This window comes from Hypanus sabinus, chromosome 1, assembly GCF_030144855.1.
Source record: "Hypanus sabinus isolate sHypSab1 chromosome 1, sHypSab1.hap1, whole genome shotgun sequence".
NCBI classification, from domain to species: Eukaryota; Metazoa; Chordata; class Chondrichthyes; order Myliobatiformes; family Dasyatidae; genus Hypanus; species Hypanus sabinus.
The window spans coordinates 33,674,991-33,693,441 of NC_082706.1; the positions used below are offsets into that span (position 1 = coordinate 33,674,991).

The 18,451-nt window shown below is 38.6% G+C and overlaps 1 protein-coding gene across 4 annotated transcripts in view; it reads left to right on the forward strand.

Annotated features, from left to right (window-relative positions):
* The window catches only part of nsd3 (nuclear receptor binding SET domain protein 3), a 109,238-nt gene that overhangs the window by 38,834 nt on the left and 51,953 nt on the right, over positions 1-18,451 (forward strand). For all 4 annotated transcript variants that reach the window (XM_059966420.1, XM_059966401.1, XM_059966430.1 and 1 more), the window contains exons 4-9: positions 5,526-5,680; positions 7,905-8,357; positions 11,237-11,378; positions 14,012-14,103; positions 16,647-16,743; positions 17,371-17,498. In XM_059966420.1, coding sequence (XP_059822403.1) covers positions 5,526-5,680; positions 7,905-8,357; positions 11,237-11,378; positions 14,012-14,103; positions 16,647-16,743; positions 17,371-17,498 — 1,067 coding nt within the window. The remainder of the gene's footprint in view (positions 1-5,525; positions 5,681-7,904; positions 8,358-11,236; positions 11,379-14,011; positions 14,104-16,646; positions 16,744-17,370; positions 17,499-18,451) is intronic.

The following is an 18,451-nucleotide window of genomic DNA, read 5'->3' on the forward strand; positions in this document are numbered from 1 at the left end:
GTAGATCTCTGGCAAGCACTGTCAACTTGCGCTCGAATGCCAAAACATCCTCCAACATGTGTAGGGCTGTAGGTCCTTTCCCCTAAAGAGCTGTGTTCAGCGTGTTCAGGTGCGCTGTCATGTCTACCATGAAGTGTAGCTTTTCCAGCCACTCTGGCTGTTCCAGCTCAGGAAAGGTGAGCCCTTTGCTGCCCAGGAACGTTTTCACTTCTTCCAGACACGCGACAAAGCATTTCAGCACCTCCCCTCTGGACAGCCAGCGATAAAAACATGTTGTAGCGGTGTGCTACACGCAGTCAGTAAACTGCAGTCAAAGATAGCTTTATTCGAACTAAACAGCCTTGCTTTTAAGCCTCCCTCAACCCGCCCCCCCGTGGGCGCACATGCTGCAAAAGACACATACTCACAGACCCCCGTAGGCTATCTCCCTTAGCCTGAACGATGGCTAATTGTGAGCCGGTTCCAATGTCGCCACAACGTCTTATTTAGATTGTACAAGATCACCATAATCTTCAAATTTAGAATTACATTTCAAAAACTAACAAACTAACATAAAATACATTTTAATTAAATACTGACCAATTATTTCCCAAAGCAACAGGGAGCCGCATCACAGATGTAAAAGAGTCGCATGTGGCTCCGGAGCCGCGGGTTGCCGACCCCCGATCTGGACCATAAAATATTGGAGAAGAATTTGGCCATTCAGCCCATTGCTTTTTGATATGTTACAGAGAATCTACTGAAATTGTGCATTGATTTTGTCTCTAGACAATATCTTTTGCAAGGTACAACCTTGTTCGTTGGCTAAAATAGTATTCTGAATTTGCCCAAAATATAGAAGCCAACTGTAAGTTCAAGCCACTTTCCATTAACTACGTTGATCACTGATCACCAAAAGATTGTGTCAATCATTCTAATCAAGTATTCACTGGAAAATCCTTAGCTTTGTGCTTTTCAAAAGAAACTTTACCAAGAAACTAGAGCTTTTAAAGAATATAAAAGTGGATAAGTCTCCAGGTCCTGACAGGATATTCCCTGGGACCTTGAGGGAAGTTAGTGCAGAAATAGCAGGGGCTCTGACAGAAATAGTTCAAATGTCATTAGAAATGGGGATGGTGCCGGAGGATTAGCGTATTGCCCATGTGTTGCCATTGTTTAAAGAAGGTTCTAAGAATAAACCTAGCAATTATCGGCCTGTAAGTTTGAAGTCAGTGGTGGGTAAATTAATGGAATGTATTCTTAGAGATGGTATATATGATTATCTAGATAGACAGGGTCTGATTAGGAGCAGTCAACATGGATTTTGGTAAGGTCATGTTTGACAAATCTTATTGAATTTTTTTGAAGATGTTACTAGGAAAGTTGATGAAGGTAAAGCAATGGATGTTGTCTATATGGACTTCAAGTAAGGCCTTTGATAAGGTTCCACACGGAAGGTTAGTTAGGAAGGTTTAATTGTTAGGTATTAATATTGAGGTAGTAAAATGGATTCAACAGTGGCTGGATGGGAGATGCCAGAGAGTAGTGGTGGATAACTGTTTCTCAGGTTGGAGGCCGGTGACTAGTGGTGTGCCTCAGGGATCTGTACTGGGTCCAGTGTTGTTTGTCATATACATTAATGATCTGGATGTTGGGGTGGTAAATTGGATTAGTAAGTATGCAGATGATACTAAGATAGGTGGCATCGTGGATAATGAAGTAGGTTTTCAAAGCTTGCAGAGAGATTTAGGACAGTTAGAAGAGTGGGCTGAAAGATGACAGATGGAGTGTGAGGTGCTACATTTTGGTAGGAATAATCAAAATAGGACATACATGGTAAATGGTAGGGCATTGAGGAATGCAGAACAGAGTGATCTAGGAATAATGGTGCATAGTTCCCTGAAGGTGGAATCTCATGTGGATAGGGTGGTGAAGAAAGCTTTTGGTATGCTGGCCTTTATAAATTTGAGCATTGAGTATAGGAGTTGGGATGTAATATTGAAATTGTACAAGGCATTGGTGAGGCCAAATTTGGAGGACTGTGTACAGTTATGGTCACTGAATTATAGGAAAGATATCAACAAAATAGAATACAGAGAAGATTTACTAGGATGTTACCTGGGTTTCAGCACAGAGAAAGGTTGAACAAATTAGGTCTTTATTCTTTGGAGCATAGAAGGTTGAAGGGGGGCCTTGATAGAGGTATTTAAAATTATGAGGGGGATAGATAGTGTTGACATGGATAGGCTTTTTCCATTGAGAGTAAGGGAGATTCAAACAAGAGGACATGAGTTGAGAGTTAAGGGGCAAAAGTATAGGGGTAACACAAGGGGGAACTTCTTTACTCAGAGTGGTAGCTGTGTGGAACGAGCTTCCAATAGAAGTGGTAGAGGCAGGTTCAATTTTGTCATTTAAAAAAAATTGGATAGGTATATGGACAGGAAAGGAATAGAGGGTTATGGGCTGAGTGCAGGTAGGTGGGACTAGTTGAGAGCGTTCGGCACGGACTAGAAGAGCCGAGATACCCTGTTTCCGTGCTCTAATTGTTATATGGTTAAAAGAACTTCCAGTTTAAGATGACACTTGTGAAGACACCGACTTGTTGGAAGCAAATGAAACAAATAAGTTACTGTATTAATCACACTGTTTCTCTGATATGATCACTGCAATCAATAGCCTGTCACTTCCCTTTCGGAGTTGAGCTTTTGAACTGCCTGTACGACCTGGCATTTTTATGCTGTGAACTGAAGTCCAGAAGGTGCAGGACAGATGTCGTGTGATGTGTATAGGCTGAATTGAGGTTGTGGGGCCTGGGCCTGAGAATGAGGAATGAGCCATTGTTAAAGGGGACTTACGACGTGTGGATTTGATGTGGCAGAACAGAGGTCATTCGAGGCGGTGATGACCAAGCTCTGGCACGAGGATGAGGAAATACCTGAGGTTTGACAGATTTAAGTGTCGGGCAGAATCAAGGCAGCAGGTCATGGGCCCAAGAGAAGTGGCAGGGCCCAGCTCCGAGAGTGAGGAATGACATGAGCTTTGTCTGATTTTTAAGTGTTGGGCCAGATTGAAAAGTTCAGAGTGTTGAGGATGGAGGTGAAGGATGAGCTGATTCAGCTCACTACTCAGCGAAGTTTACTCTCATCTCTGCGCTGAATTGAGGCTGTGGCCTGCAACTAATGGGCTCATGAATTGGCTTAGTAATGATGGGCTTCGTGGCTATGGACTCACTTTTGTGAACTTCAGTTCTGAATGTTATTTGCTTTTATTGTTTGCATGATTTGTTTTTCTTCTGCACATTGGGTGTTTGACAGTTTTTTTTAAATGGGTTCCACTGGGTTTCTTTGTGGCTGCCTGTAAGGAGATGAATCCCAAGGTTGTATAAATATACTTTGAACTTCAAAACTCCCAAATATCAGGTAAGTTTGTTATAGTCCCTAATTCTAAATTGTATATTATTGGAAATGCTGCAAATTGCAGTATAGCTTTTATATCAACATAAATACAGTACATGATTTGATTAGCTCTGTCATTTTGATGATGGGATTTAGTCAACCCCGTATGACTCAAAAAAGTGAAAATTTATAAAAATGATAAGGCAAGTTGTGCTCCCAGGTCACATGAGAAATAGAGACAAAATCAGTAGCAGCTTTGAAAAAGGAACTGCACTTATCCCTGAATGGGAAATTTACAGGAAGTTTGGGAAAGAACAGGACACCAGACAGCATTTCCTCTAATTTATTTTTTACAGCTGCACGAATCAGCCATTGCTCTGAGCAGGAAGTTTTTTCATGGCCTGAAAACTGCGCAGCACTTTATAATTAAATTATATAAAAGAAAATACCAGCTGCATGGTAATAAAGGCCATGCGCACGGGAGCATTTCATTTACTGCGCTCCTGTGCAGTTTAGAGGGAGCAGTGACACCAGGGCTAATAGGAAAGGTCTAACAACAGGTTGGTAAAGATAGTGTGACAAATCGTCATAACCCATGATACAAGATTAGATGTTGTGCCCTTGCCCCAATCAACACCAATATTCCTCTATTCACAAGTTTGCTTTTTTTCCCTGAGCAGTTGCAGACTATTCCCATGGGTGTTTGTTCTGTTTCAAGTAACTTTACGTTTGCAACCTGACACTTTTAGTGTTTAAAAACATACCTTTTATAGTGGTTAAACTGTTCGCTGTGGGATTTATTATTAGATCATTTATTTAAGAAAATTCAGAACATAAATTGATCATGTCTTCAATTGAGATTTGGTGGTTTCAATTTACTTGAGCATGAAGTATATTTTATGTTGATAATTCCTTCATCTGCCTTTGCAAAAGTTAGTATATTTCCCTGGGAGTGTGACCAGGAAGTGAATACTAATTCAACCTATCCTATTTTCCTATGTGAAAACAGCAAAAAATCTGCACGAATGGAATTAGATTTTGCATGATGTTACTAATTTTTCCTTATTATTGTTTTAGCAATTTATTCACTCCTGATTGCAACAGGTTAACTCACTTTTCCTGAAAACCTGATGACTAAAGGATTGTGCACATGAAAGTTCAAGATTATTGGATTTAGAGTTATCAAACTAGAGTATGGCTCTGTGGTTCAAACTGTATCCAGTGACTTCCTTATTAAGATTTCTCACCATAAAGCCATTCCTCTGGAGATGGAAAATTGATCTAACTCAGCACAAGCCAGTCTAATATTTTAACTATTGGCTTGTTCGTAGTATTTGCAATGGCCTGACAAAGCTTATCTGACAAGTCACAGTCATGTGGAGAAATGTTGAAGATAGTGATAGCGCACAAGGGCAGAGAAACAAGCCCTTGCTCATCTATTCAATGCTGAACTGTTCTACCTGTCTAGTCCCATTGACCAATACCTGGAGCATAGCCTTCCATACCCCTCCTATCTATGTACTTATCCAGATTTATCTTAAATGCTGAAAAAATACGGGGAAAAAACAAAGCTGATCACAATACAGCAGAGCCCTGAATTACTCAGTTTCAGTGTGGTACTGCCAGCCATGTGTAATAAATGGCAATAACTGGTCCACTTTCAGTTAAGTGACTTCATTAGATCAACAGAACAGTAAGGACAAAGCAATGGAGCAACCAGTGTTAACACTGCACCACTGAGTACCTTTCTATATTCTATAGATTTGCTGTGTATTCCCACAGGAAAATGAACCTCAAAGTTGTACATGGAGACGTATATGTACTTTGATAATAAAATTTACTTTGAACTTTGAATTTGTGATTCACATTTCGTACTAAATACTGTGGTTCATATTTTCATAATTGTAAAGCAATGGCATTTTGTTTAATTGGAGAAATATGCTTCCCTGGAAGTAGCATATTGTCTTAATATGTAGACATTTAGTATGAAAGTCACACCTGCACACAAGTCTTGAACATTCTTTTAGTATAGGAATTTATTTATTTTCTGTTTAAAGCTTGCATACCTACTTTAAAATTTCTTGATGTTCAGAGTCTGGTTTTCTTTCAGATCTCTCATTATAAATTGTAATCTTTGGTCTTTCGATTCAGGTGCTCGTGAATACCATGTGCAATTTTTTGGGACCGTGCCAGAAAGAGCTTGGATCCATGAGAAGAGGGTAGCTTCCTACCAGGGACGCTCACAATATGAGGCACTTGTCGCTGATACTGCCAGACAAGCCAGCAGTGCTGCAGAGAAGCAAAAGGTATCCATTATGATAAACTTAACTATAATGATGGGCATAGTCAGACCTGAGTTGAATATCATTTAAAGTGTGGGAATCTCAGTTAAATCACTGGAAAATTTTAACCAAAGTTATTTAGTTGAAAATTTGTGTCCAATCCACGAACTCAGTTTTCCCTTTTGATACGGCCACCTTGTTGCTTGGGTGTTACCTGATATCCTTCAAGGAAGGTGTATGTCATCATTTTTCTGGTTTGACCTTTATGCAGTCTGGATGCACCACTGTGGTTGACTCTGAATTTCTTGTACAGCTCAGAGCCCATTAGGAATGGACAATAAATATCACATTGCTAATGGAATCCATGAACCATGAAACAGCAAAGAAAATAAACAATTTCCCTGGCCCTCAACTCCTTTAGAAAGCTTGCAAATCTCTTGCTTTGAAAAGAATTACATTATTGCATTAGCATCCAATGGAAGATGTAGTGCAAAGTTGTGGAGATGTTTTAAAAACACGTGGAATCATAAACTAGGAGTAGGCCATTCGGCTCCTGGCCCTCATGCTAGTTTCTCCACTCAGTATGATAATGGATAAACTGCTTCATCTTGGCTTTTGTGCCAGTTCCCCATAGACCTTAATTTCTTGGTTTCTTTCAAAAATTTATCTACCATCTCTTTTAATTCTCTCCATTAATGCCGATTCCACCAACCCTGCAGGGTAAATGAATTTCAGCAATTCACAATCCATTGCAATATTGCTTCATACTTTGGTTTTAATGCATACCCTCTAATGTCTGCTTGTTCAAGGCTCTCCCATGAGCAGAGACAGGCTACTTTGAAGAACATGACCATTATTGCTTGAAAACACAATTTGTGAATGTCAACTCCAGTTGTTTTCATAATTAAGAGCTTGCATTCATGCCTTTAACTGTTAGTTCTGTTCTTTAGCTTTCTTAAGAGATGTTTTTGCTCACTTATGAGACACAAGGATTAGTGACTTGCTGTTCATCTGATCTGCTGAGGCATTTTAGAGGACAATTAAAGGATGGGGTAAAGATAGGGGAAGTATTCCTTTATGGAATATTTGTTAACAGGATGAGTTTTGAAATAAAATTAAAAAAATAAAACTTTTTCTCTCAGCAAAAGTCTTTGGAGTTCTTTTTCTTCAAGGGTTTTGGAAACAAAATCTTTAATTTTTTTTAAGACAGAGGTAGATACTTAATAAGCAAGGAGTCAAAGGTTACCACGAGTAGATGGGAATATGGAGTTTAGTCAGAATCAATCATATCTTATAAAATGAAGTAGGCTTGAAAGGCTGGGTGGCCTACTCCTGCTCCTAAGCTATATGTATGTTTGTCTGCCAGTTCACTGAATCTAAATTCCTCCAGGTAAAATCAGTTTAAAAACAAGCAACAACAAAAAATCTATGGGCTTTGCAAGAAGTTGTGGAGGGAATGGCAGGCAGAGCTGGAAGATGTGCACAGGTTCAGAAGGGGAAGGGGTGTAGATTTTCAGTTACTTCTAGAAACTCCCATGTGTGTAGTGGCACAAATGAAGGATCTGATTGCATTCAGAACCATCAGATAGGCAGCCACAAGTAATACCTGCAGTAATTTGAGCCTGTTAGTCCAAGAAATTTAAAACAGCATTTCATCCAATACTTTGTAATATATCTGTAAAATTTTGAAGATTACTTTTATCTGTGCATCAAGATTAGGTAGCTGGCTGCCTTACTACGAGAAACTTTCTTTTCCATTATAGTGTCAATATTAACAAGAAATGCCCCCTGGTTGATTGCAGCCTTTCTTTTCAAACCTAAAATTATGTTCAGAATATATTTGATAGAAGCAAGTGCAGTGAAGCTCTTACATATTCTGTTACAGGTATAGATCTGTAGCATTTTAAAATGCAAGGTTTTGGCCAGTGTTCATGCTCTGATCTAAGGCTATTGATTTATTTTGGAACAGCATGAGAAATTGTCTGTAGCTTGTTTAAAAAAAAAAATTGGTTATTGGAACCAGTTTAAAAACTGCTTTACCTTAGTTATCCCAACAATATTTCACAATTTGACAAGAAATATGATTAGTTTAGATTATGACTGAGATATAATTCAGTAACTAACATTTAAATTAAATCACTCTAGTTTTCTTAAAAAAACAGAATTTTGAGACTTCCAATGAGTGTGTTTTTCTTAAGTGTTGAAAGATGAGGATTATAATTTAATGTATTTTCATTTTCCCCTGTAGATTCTGAAGCCAATAGCACAAAGGATCCGCCCTCAGTGGGAAGTTGGCATATCTCAAGTCGAGGATGCATTGAGATTAACTCGGGAGGACAGGATAGAACAGTACACCTTCATTTATGTGGACCAGAAACCCGACACATCAACAGATACAACAACCTCATTAAATCTTGAAGTGAAGAAAAATAAACAACATGAAAATTTATCCAGTCCTCCACGAGATCGGACAGCAGTGCAGAAATCAGTTATTGCAGCCCCTGCTACTAATGATTCAGTCCCGCATATAGATGAGAGGCAAGCAGATATCAAAGAGCCTGCCCCCAAAATGACTTGGAGAACAGCAGCAGCTAGAAAATCTCTGCCACCTTCTCTTTCAAACCTCAAAGGGAACCAGGCTGAGAAAAGAAATAGTGGCAGTCCTGACTGTGAGGTGTTGCCAGTAAGAAAAAGTGATCAGGTATTTGAAATGCAGGAGTGAAACACCAGCGGGAAATTGTCTTTTTAATTTAATTACTGATTTAAGTATGTAATTGTCCCTAGTTGTTTTTGCATAATTGTTTTAAAAGGATCAGGAAGATGTCATTTAATTGTTTTTCCCCTTGTCCTTTATATACTGGCAATCTTGATGATTATTATTTTTGCATGTCGAGCATTTAAACTGTCCAATAGCTATTAATTTCAATTATCTTCTGGTTACTTGTTCCACTTCTGAAGCATTATGGCATCCGTAATATACAATGGATTCTGGTTAATCGGGCCATCGGTTAATCAGGGCAGCCTCTTATTTGGGATAACACTTAGAGAACAAACACAAATCGAGAAAATAGCCAGGATTCTACCTTTATTTGAGACACTATGCTGCCTAATTGGGACAGGAGACTGTTGCCAAGTAGTTTCAAACTAATGTCAGTCACATGCATATTTTGTGGTCGCTAGACTCTACACTGGCTTAGAATTAACAGTTTTAAAATAGCATCACTTGTGTGTGCTTGTATTCAAAAGCAATGATTTTTTTGTCACTGATAGTGAGTAATAAGCAGTAAGACAATTCAGAACTGTTTTGCTCACTGTGGCTTCAAACATTCAGGCTTAGAAATACCTGAAACGGCTAAGAGTGAAAATGAAACTATTTCAAGTTAGGAACTGCAAAGAATTTGAAGGTATCGACAATCATCTTGAATGTTACAATGAAAATGAAGATTTGGAGGATGCAGTTGTCAAAAGTAATGTTTGAAGGCAGTCCATTATCAGCAGGTGTCTGTGCTCTTTCATTTACAGTCAAAAGAACATGATGCAGATGAATTCCTGTGTTGATAAGTACTAGGAACTAATACAGTTTTATAGTACTATGATAGTATTTGTAGTGTTCTAATTTGTTCTGTATTTCATTTAAAGCCATAATTTGTTACTCAATTAAACAGTTTGCCTTTTTTTATACTTTTTAAATTTTTCTATGAAACTTCTAATTGGGGCAGCTGCTTAATTGTGCTAAAATGTACTGGTCTGGATGTGTCCCAATTAACTGGAATCCACCATATTCCTCTCATTTAAAGTCCGTTCACCTGAACTGTATATTTCATTTCCTTGGATTTGATGCCAATATCAGAAATGGGGAAGAAAAATTAAAGAAAGCTAGGCATGTCTCTTCTGAATACTTAAGTGCGTGCTATTCTGTTCCTCCTGAGAAAGAGAATATTGTGTGTTTGTTGGAGGACAGAAATTGACTTGCCTCTTGAGTTCTTTCTGAGTCAAATACCCTGTTTGCGCTGTCTGGACATGTATTGAATGATTGGCCAAGTAATCAAGTACCAAGATACAGTCACTATCTGTTGAACCATGCTCTGCGTGTGTCAGCACAGGCAGGGTATGTGGAATCTGGGATCAGACAGACAAGACGGGACCATACTTTACAAATATTTTTGTATGTTTGCTGCAAGCAGCCAATATTGAAAGAATTACTGTGAGTCAATTCTTGCAAGAGATGAAGATTTCTTCATTGATGCTTGTCTCAAATTGTAATCTGAGCTTGGCTATGCACCCTTCATTGGTGGCAGAATGTTAAATGTTGATGGTATCTATAGGCACGTTATTCTACTGTGTACTGATCATGTCCTGGAGTGCTGATCATGTATCTGTTACTGCATCTTTGTGTATTGTGTATACATTATAATAGTGTAGGGTTATATGATGTGTGCACAATTTTAGTTTGTTTTCCATGTAAGTTTAGAAAAAAGGAAACCATCTCATTTGTGCTTGCTTTTCCCATTTCTCCAGTTTAAAAGCTGCCGTGATCATTTGAGTTATTTCATTTGGCATTTTCTTTCCACAAAGGCCTTGTAATCAATCTGGAATGAATATAACATGGGTATTTCTTCCAAAAGGCAAATGTTGTCTCTTGGCATACTTTTAGTGATGATTGTGCCATGTTGAATAAGGATAACTGTCTATTTAGCTGATTACAGCTGATGATTTTAAAATAATGGGCAAATCCATCCTATTCCTAGAAGACCAAAATCAGAAGGTGACAGGGAAGGGCTACAGGAAAACTGTTGGTAGTTATGGAATGCGGTCATTTGAATATTTGAGAAAGCTGAAGCATGTAAAATCAAAATTTCAAAGATGGCAAGAAGTTGTTTATGATCAGAGTTTTGAATTTGTTGAGTAAGTTTTACAGCATTTGGTGTCAGTGCCATTCCTAATACAATTTGGCCAAAACCATGCCCCTGTAATGGTTGTGCTATGCTGAGTTTCATATATTTTACTTACAAGATGCAGAAGAGTTATAATATATTTTTGTTTATAGAGTTTTATTTACTTTATTAATAAAGTATCGTACAAAAATTGCTGGAGGAACTCAGCAGGTCAGGCAGCAAATACAGAAAGAAATAGTTGATGGTTTGGCTCAACACACTTCATCACGATAATCCTGATGAAGGATCCTGGTTTGAAACTTTGATTATTCATTTCCCTCCACCAATGCTGCTTAACTTGCTGAGTTCCTCCAGCGTTTTTTGTGTGTTTCTCCAAATTTCCAGCATTTGCAGTGTTTCTTATGTCTATTAATAAAATAAATTATTTTTCTTTATTTGATCTTATTTTTTAAATAAATTAACATTGTGAAGCTTGTGGATCTGAGTGATTAAAAGAATGATGTATCTTCCCAGTCTGAACATGCAAGTTAAAAATCTGCATTTTCATCACAATCTTGATATTAAAGAAATTTTTTTTCTTTATTTCTCAGTCTGATATTTTGATTTCCATGGGTTGCCTTGTGGAAGGAAGACTTCTGGTTGAGGGTCTTGATGTATGTAGGTAATGAAATAATTTTATTTCCAGAAGGGAGCGAGTATTAAGAGAGAGCTGTCACCAAAAGAAGTGGATGAAGTTCTGATTACACCATTAAGCCTTCGGAGTGAGAAACGGGAAGTGGAGCCTCTGCACTCATGCACACGTGGCGAGGCACACCCTGCTTCAGCAGGTAGAAGTTCATTGTTGTTCCCTCTCCTAAATCTTGCACCATTTCTGTTGGTATTCCTGCAGTGTACAGGAAGTAGTTGAGAGATATAGTACCATAATAATTACATCATTGACTTGTTTCCCGAGGCCTACACTAACGATTCATATGTATAACTCGTATACTAACCAGCTGGGAGGAAATTAAGTTGAATAAATCTGGAATCTAAAAAAAAAAGCCAGCATCGACGATGGGAATTACAGGGGAGAAACCATTTGGTTCACTATAGTCTCTCTGTCGTCATATTTTATGATCTGGCATATACAGTATATTGATTCCTGATGTTTGGGTTCTAGTGAAAGGCTCTCTTTATAGATGCTGCTTGGCCAGCTGAGTATTTGTTTTTATTCCCACTAGGGAGAGTTGATATTTAACTACTATAAAATCATAACCATAAATACAGAACCAACCAACAAATGATATTCTTATAAAATGTAGTTGCTGCATCTGGCCACAGCTTTGCCTTTGCATGCAGGGTCTGTATGTTTGCATTGAGGAGAAAGCATGGAGTCACTCCAGCAAGTCTCCATGACACTGCTTGTTTAATTAGCTTGTACTTTCAGTTATTTGTATGAACCAATAATAGAGCATGACATAATTATATATTGTCACATCACTGATCTCCAGTTTTAACCAGGCAATTTGAAGATTATGAAATAAAGCCAAGATGATAATCCAAGCCAGATCTTGGCTAACTGTCTGGAACTGAGCCAAGCCAATCCCATTCCTGCTTTTTTATGAACAGCGAGTGAGAAGTGGAATAAAGCTTTGTTCTCTGCTGAATGTCGTGATCATTTAGTTTACTTGTTGGACCATGAGTTTTAATCATTCACAAGAAGTGGGTGTTTTTTTTCTAGGAATAGGATTGTTTGCCTGTCCCTAATCACCTTTAGCACGAGGTGTGTGGTGAATTTTCTCCTGCAAATGTGTTAAGGAGGCAGTTCCAGGGTTGTAACCTACCCATGATCAAGGAACGGTGGAATATTTTGAAGTTGGGAATGTGTCCAAAGGGAAATTACAGGAAGTGTCATTGCTGTGTGCCTGCTTCCTTTGTCCTTTATGTGGTAGTGCTCATGGCTTTGAAAGTTATTGCTAAGAATCCTGCAAATAGCACTGCAGTTGCAATGCAACAATGATGCTTTTGACCATGTTGTTTTCCATTCAAGTGAGCTAGTTTATATCGCATGCTGTTAAGATCCTTGATAGATTTTGGAGCTGGACAGATTCACTTGACAATATTGCAATACATTTGTGACTTAATCTTTTAGATGGTGAAAAGGAGAGGAGGTGAGTTACTTGCTACAGAAAACATGGTCTCTAACCTACTTTTGTAGTATCTTTCCAACTTTATCCAATAAATGTATGTAGTACAATTATTGCAATGAAAAGATCTTCAAATAGTATTTGACTTTTAGCCATGTAATGAAATTTTAGGACAGACTTGGTCAAATAGGTGGATTTGAAGGAGCATATTGAAGAAATAGGAAGAATAAAGAGATTTAGGGAACAAATTCTGGACTTTAGGGTCTTTGTAACTGAAGCCATGGCTATTGTAAGTAGTGATTTTAAAACTGGAAATGCTTAAATCAGATTAGAAGAATGGTAATATGAAAGACTGCTAGAGGAAGTTGTATTAAAAAAACTAGAGATCTATGTCAGACTATGGTAGGAGTGAAAATGAGAATAAGAATTTCAAAAGTGTAAATTGTGCAACAGTGTAGGCCAGCAAGCATGGGTGATTATGAATTAAACTCATGATTGTGCCAAGCTCTTCTACACTTCCAGCTGAATCGGGCCTGTCCTTGGCTTTATGTCAGTAACAGAGCGAGCATATGTTGATTGTGACAAAGCAGGCCTGCAGTTGATGATGCCTCAGGTGCTCAGCTTTAAGTTGTCAAATCTGTTCTAAAGTTGACCCATCTAGTACAGTGATGGTATTGCACAGAATGATGGAGACTGTCAGCAGTATGAAGAAGCACGATCGTGTTGGAGGTAGTCCCAATTGTGTCATGAACAAATGAATCTATGACAAACTGGTTAAGTGTTGTTTAACCTGAATATCTAATGCATGGACCCAAGGTTCTCATACCATCCCACTTTTATAATGGTTTTAATGTAAGTGATGGCATTTAAAACTGTCAGTGAGTTAGAAGATAAAGTAAGGAGGGTAGAATTTCTTTCCTGCAGGACCATGGTATAATCACTCCTTTTACTACAGAAAGTTGTTTTATGGTCGCTTCCACCTATGGTGGCTTTTAATTTTGATTTTGCTTGACTTTTTTTTAAATACTTAATATAAATTGTTTCCCAACTCTTGTGGTGATCATCTGGGTGGTTGTTTTGCATTGCTAGTGTAGTAACATAACATTATGTTCTCAAGCTGCTTAGTTTGTTCTGTGCATGGAGGAGTGTGCAGTTAGTTAAGGAGTGTAGCTTTTATCTTGGCAGTTAAATATTTCAAATTCAGCTGATTTTTTTTTTAAAAATCAATTCATTTAAGACTTTTAATTTTTTTTATACTAGTTTATTTTCAACTTTTAGTAATGATGTCCACATTTCTTTTGCCTTCATTTAAAATTCTCCTTGATGTCTTTCAGAAAGGAAACCACAAAGGAGGTCAGTTAGAAGCCGCTCTGAATCTGAGAAATCGGTTGAGGCTATACCAAAAAAGAAAATGAGAAAAGAGCAGGTATGTAATAGCGCTGGTTATTTGAGTGAAGGTACATTTGCATCAGTGAGAAGCTGAACATTCATTTAGCCCCACTAGTATTTTCCACCGTTCAGTTAGATCATGGCTAATTGTTTCTGTCTTCATTTAAAGTCTGTAATACCTGTAATTGGCAAAAAGCTTATCGGTAACAAGCACAGCATGTAAAAATACTGAGGTCGTCAGGCAGATGCATAGAAAAGGAAACAGTTGATATTTTAAGTTGAAGTTTTCTGCTTGGTCTATCGGTCACCATCTTGATCAGAATCGACAGTGTCATTGATTGGAGAATTCCAGGTCTCCACAATGACCAAAGTGCTTCCTGAACAGCCCAACTCTTCATTTTGACCCTATAATCTCAGTTCTCCAATTAAAATTTTCTTTTCATGAGCTGTTTTGAAATTCATTCTTATATAAACAAATTTGTTAAATAATCTGTCAGCTTGCTGGACCGGAAGGAAAAACTTGTCAGCTTTCCCTTTAAATCTCTGTTCCCTGGCTTAGATTCTCATGGATCCTCCAATCCCGTCAAACATTTTGGAGACAGTTATCCAGCACAGAAACGGGCTTTAGCCCAACTCATTTGTGCCGATCAATTTGTCTAGCCGAGCCAGACCCATTTGCCTGTTTTACTCTTTTCTAAAATTTTGTTATGTTGCAAAATAACAAATTTCTTGACTCATCAGTGACAATAAACCTGATTGGCTCTGTTTCTGGAACCTTTCCTACCCTTGTATTTGTCTAAATGCTGTAATTGCACCCACCCCTCTCATTTCCTCTGGCAACTTGTTCCATATACCCACTATCCCATATGCTCAAAATCAGATCAGTTGTATTATCACTGACAAAAGTAGTGAATTTTGTTGTTTTGTAGCAGCAGTACAGTACAAGGAAATACTGTAAATTGCAATTAAAAAGTTGGGTAATGAAAAAGAGGAATAGTAAGATAGTGTTCATAGATTGTTCAGAAATTTGATGGCAGACGGGAAGAAGCCATCCCTAAAATGTTGACTGTGGGTCTTAAGGTAGAACTGAGGAGAGAGCCAGATGGTCAGTGTCCTTAATGGTGGATGCACCCTTCTGGAGGCACTGCTCTTTGAAGATCCTCTTGACGGTGGAGGGGGTTGTGTGATGGAGCTGGCTGAGTCTAGAACTCTCTGCAGCCTTTTTCAATCCCTTACATTGGAGCTTCTATACCAAGCGGTGATGTAGCCAGTTACAATGCTCTCCTCTGTACCTCTGAAATTCGCTGGGCATTAGTGACAATCTTCTCAAGCTCCTAATGGAGAATAGCTGCTGGTCTGCCTTCATCATTGTTGCATCAATATGTTGGGCCCAGGTTAAATCCATTTAGATGTTGATGCCCAGGATCTTGAAGGTGGTCACCCTTTCCACTGCAGACCCCTCAGTGAGGACTCGTGTGTGTTCTCCCAACTTTCCTTTCCTGAAGTCCACAATCCATTCCTTGGTCTTGCAGATGTTGAGTGCAAGGTTGTTATTGTTATTGTGATATTAGTCAGCCAGCCAGTTTTTCTTGATCCTGTATGAATCTTGAGATTCTGCAAACTGTAATGTCACTGGCGAATTTATAGACTGCGTTTCAGTTGTGCTGAGCCACACAGTCATGTGGGAATAAGTTGCTGCTCAGATCCCTTTTTAAATCTTTCCCCCTCACCTTAAACCCTAGTAATGCATTTTTTTTAAATCAAGTTTCAGTATGGAGGAAGAAATAACTCTGACTTGTAATCTCTTTGCTTTTCTGATGCACTTTGACAATAAAACTTTTAGCACTGATATAATTCATTAGCATGATCTTTTACCTCCCATGTATCTGCAGACCATCATCATCTGCTTTGACTTTTTCTTTTAATGAAAATACTGGACTAATATTGATGTCGAGACTACAAACCAGTGAAATAATCGTGTTTTTGAGGGCTTTTAATTGGAAAATGACTGTCACCCTGCTCTGACTTTATTTTTAAAAGTTCATTTATTTTAAATTTTGCTGATCAAGATTATCTGTTAATTGTGAAGAAAAACTCCACAGTTTTGTCTGCAGATTTGAATCTGAGTCATCAATTTGAACAAAAATACCGCCTTCATCTTGCCTTTGGGGCGAGGTCAGGAAATTCAAGCAAAGACTTGACAGGAAATCAAAAACTAATTCAGTGAATCAGTGAAATTGTTATTGTGAAATATGTCAATCTTTGAATTTTTGATCTAGTAAAACCTTATTTTGGACATGAAATTATAGTTAAAAGGAGACATTATAGAAAATTGTAAACTTCATTAAGATTTTCAGTTTTTAGTGTAAAGCTAGTACTTTATCACTCACATTAGCTGGTACTCTTAACTGTAAAGTGTCAAGAGCAATGCAAATTAAAGGTACTTTTCAAAAGCTTTCAATGAAAAGTGCCTGGTATACAATATCATTATATGTACAAGGTATTGATTATCACATAAAGATAATGTTGGACATTTATGGATTCACTATTATGCTGATTTGCTTGTGTTCTGATTGACAGATGGAAACCATTCCAACAACAGCAGAGACTATATGTACACAGAGAGGTTCATCGGTACCCCATGCACATGGAACAACATTAAGTTCAGCTCTGCCAGGTAAAGCACTGATAATCTCACATTCTACAGTGAAGATGTTTGAAGCTAAATGATTGTATTGTAATTTAGAATGCAACTTCCAACTGCGGATCTGACTGGATTTGTTCTACTTTTAGTTACGGTTTTGTTGAAATAGATGCAAAACAAAACAGTAACCAGCTGCCACATGGCGTTGAGGAGCACTTAATGACTCTGTGCCTGTACACTCTGGAGCTGTGCAGAATGGGGAGAGGGGGATCTCATTGAAACCTATATTTGAAATATTGAAAGGCCTTAATTGAGTGGATGTCAGGAGGATGTTTTCTATAGTGGGGAAGTCTGGGACCAGAGGGCACTGCCTCAGAATAGAGGGATGTCCCTTTAGAACAAAGATAAGGAGGGATTTCTTTAGCCAGAGGGCAGTGAATCTGCGGAATACATTGCCACTAATGCCTGTGAAGGCCAAGTCAATGGGTATACAGTATTTAAAGTGGCGGTTGATAGTTTCTTAATTACTAAGGGCATCAAAGGTTATAGGGAGAAAGTAAGAGAATAGATTGAGAGAGATGGAATGCCGAGCAGACACGAGGGGCTGAATGGCCTAATTCTGCTACAATGTCTTATGGTCTTTTTTTTTCTTGCCCTTAGGTGCCAGTGAGCTTTCTGACTCCTGTAAGCCACTCAAAAAGCGTAGTCGGGCTTCCACGGACATGGAGATGGCAAGTCCAGGGTACAGAGAGGTTAATGATTCTGATTCCAGAGGACCACTAAGTGAGGTAGGGATGTGAATTAAGGAGCAATTGGGGCATTGTTCGGGTTATTGTTTACTGAAGTGTGATTTGTCATAGAAAGTCACTATATGGAAGCTTCAGCTCACCCTCTACTTTAACAATTAACCACCCATTTATACGACTCATATATTAATCACATATTAAGAAAAACTCTCCTTGTATTTTGTCACCCCTCCCAAGGTTCTCACTCAACCTACATAACAAGAACAACTTGTAGTGACCAATTAACCTTCAAGAGCAAGATGGCGCTAGCGACCACTGGTGGCATGTTGCTGGCAGCTCACAAAACAACTAGCTACTCTGCTTTTTGTGAACTGCGATCGAATTGCAGCCTGTAACTTTTGAGATGACTAAGCCATCTTTGCGATCTCCTTGGGGGATTCAGTGTGGATGAGAGCAGAATCTTCAGTGGCCATCGCTTGGGGTGGTTGCGTAGATTCCTTGCGTCAGAGCACAAACTTTTGGTTGGCTCCATTACTCTGAGGCAATAAAAGTATCGAGCAAGATTGGAATCTTTGAGGATGAGAGCGGAAAATGGACAGGTGTTCAGCATCATTTGACTGGTCTCAGTTTCTTCTTGCTGCTGTCATCAGGTGGGAGGTGCAAGATTCTTGAATCCCTTGCCGTCAGCTGTTGCCCTACAGTCATTGGGCTCCTGGACCAGCTTCACTCACCTCACCTGTGGACTGGCTTTCAGAACCTCTGCGGTTAATGTTCTCTGTGTTATTTGTTTACTTTTTATTGTTCACACAATTTGTCCTTTCCATCCCACTTATCTGCATTACAATGACAGGGTATTGGTAGTCTGTTCGGGGAATGAGGGGTGACCAGATAGGCATGAGTCATCATCCTCCCGGCATTTTTTTAGGTGGCTTGTATGCAGTAATAAAAACATTAATCTGAGTAGCATAATGTCTGGGTATTCTGATTGCTTCACA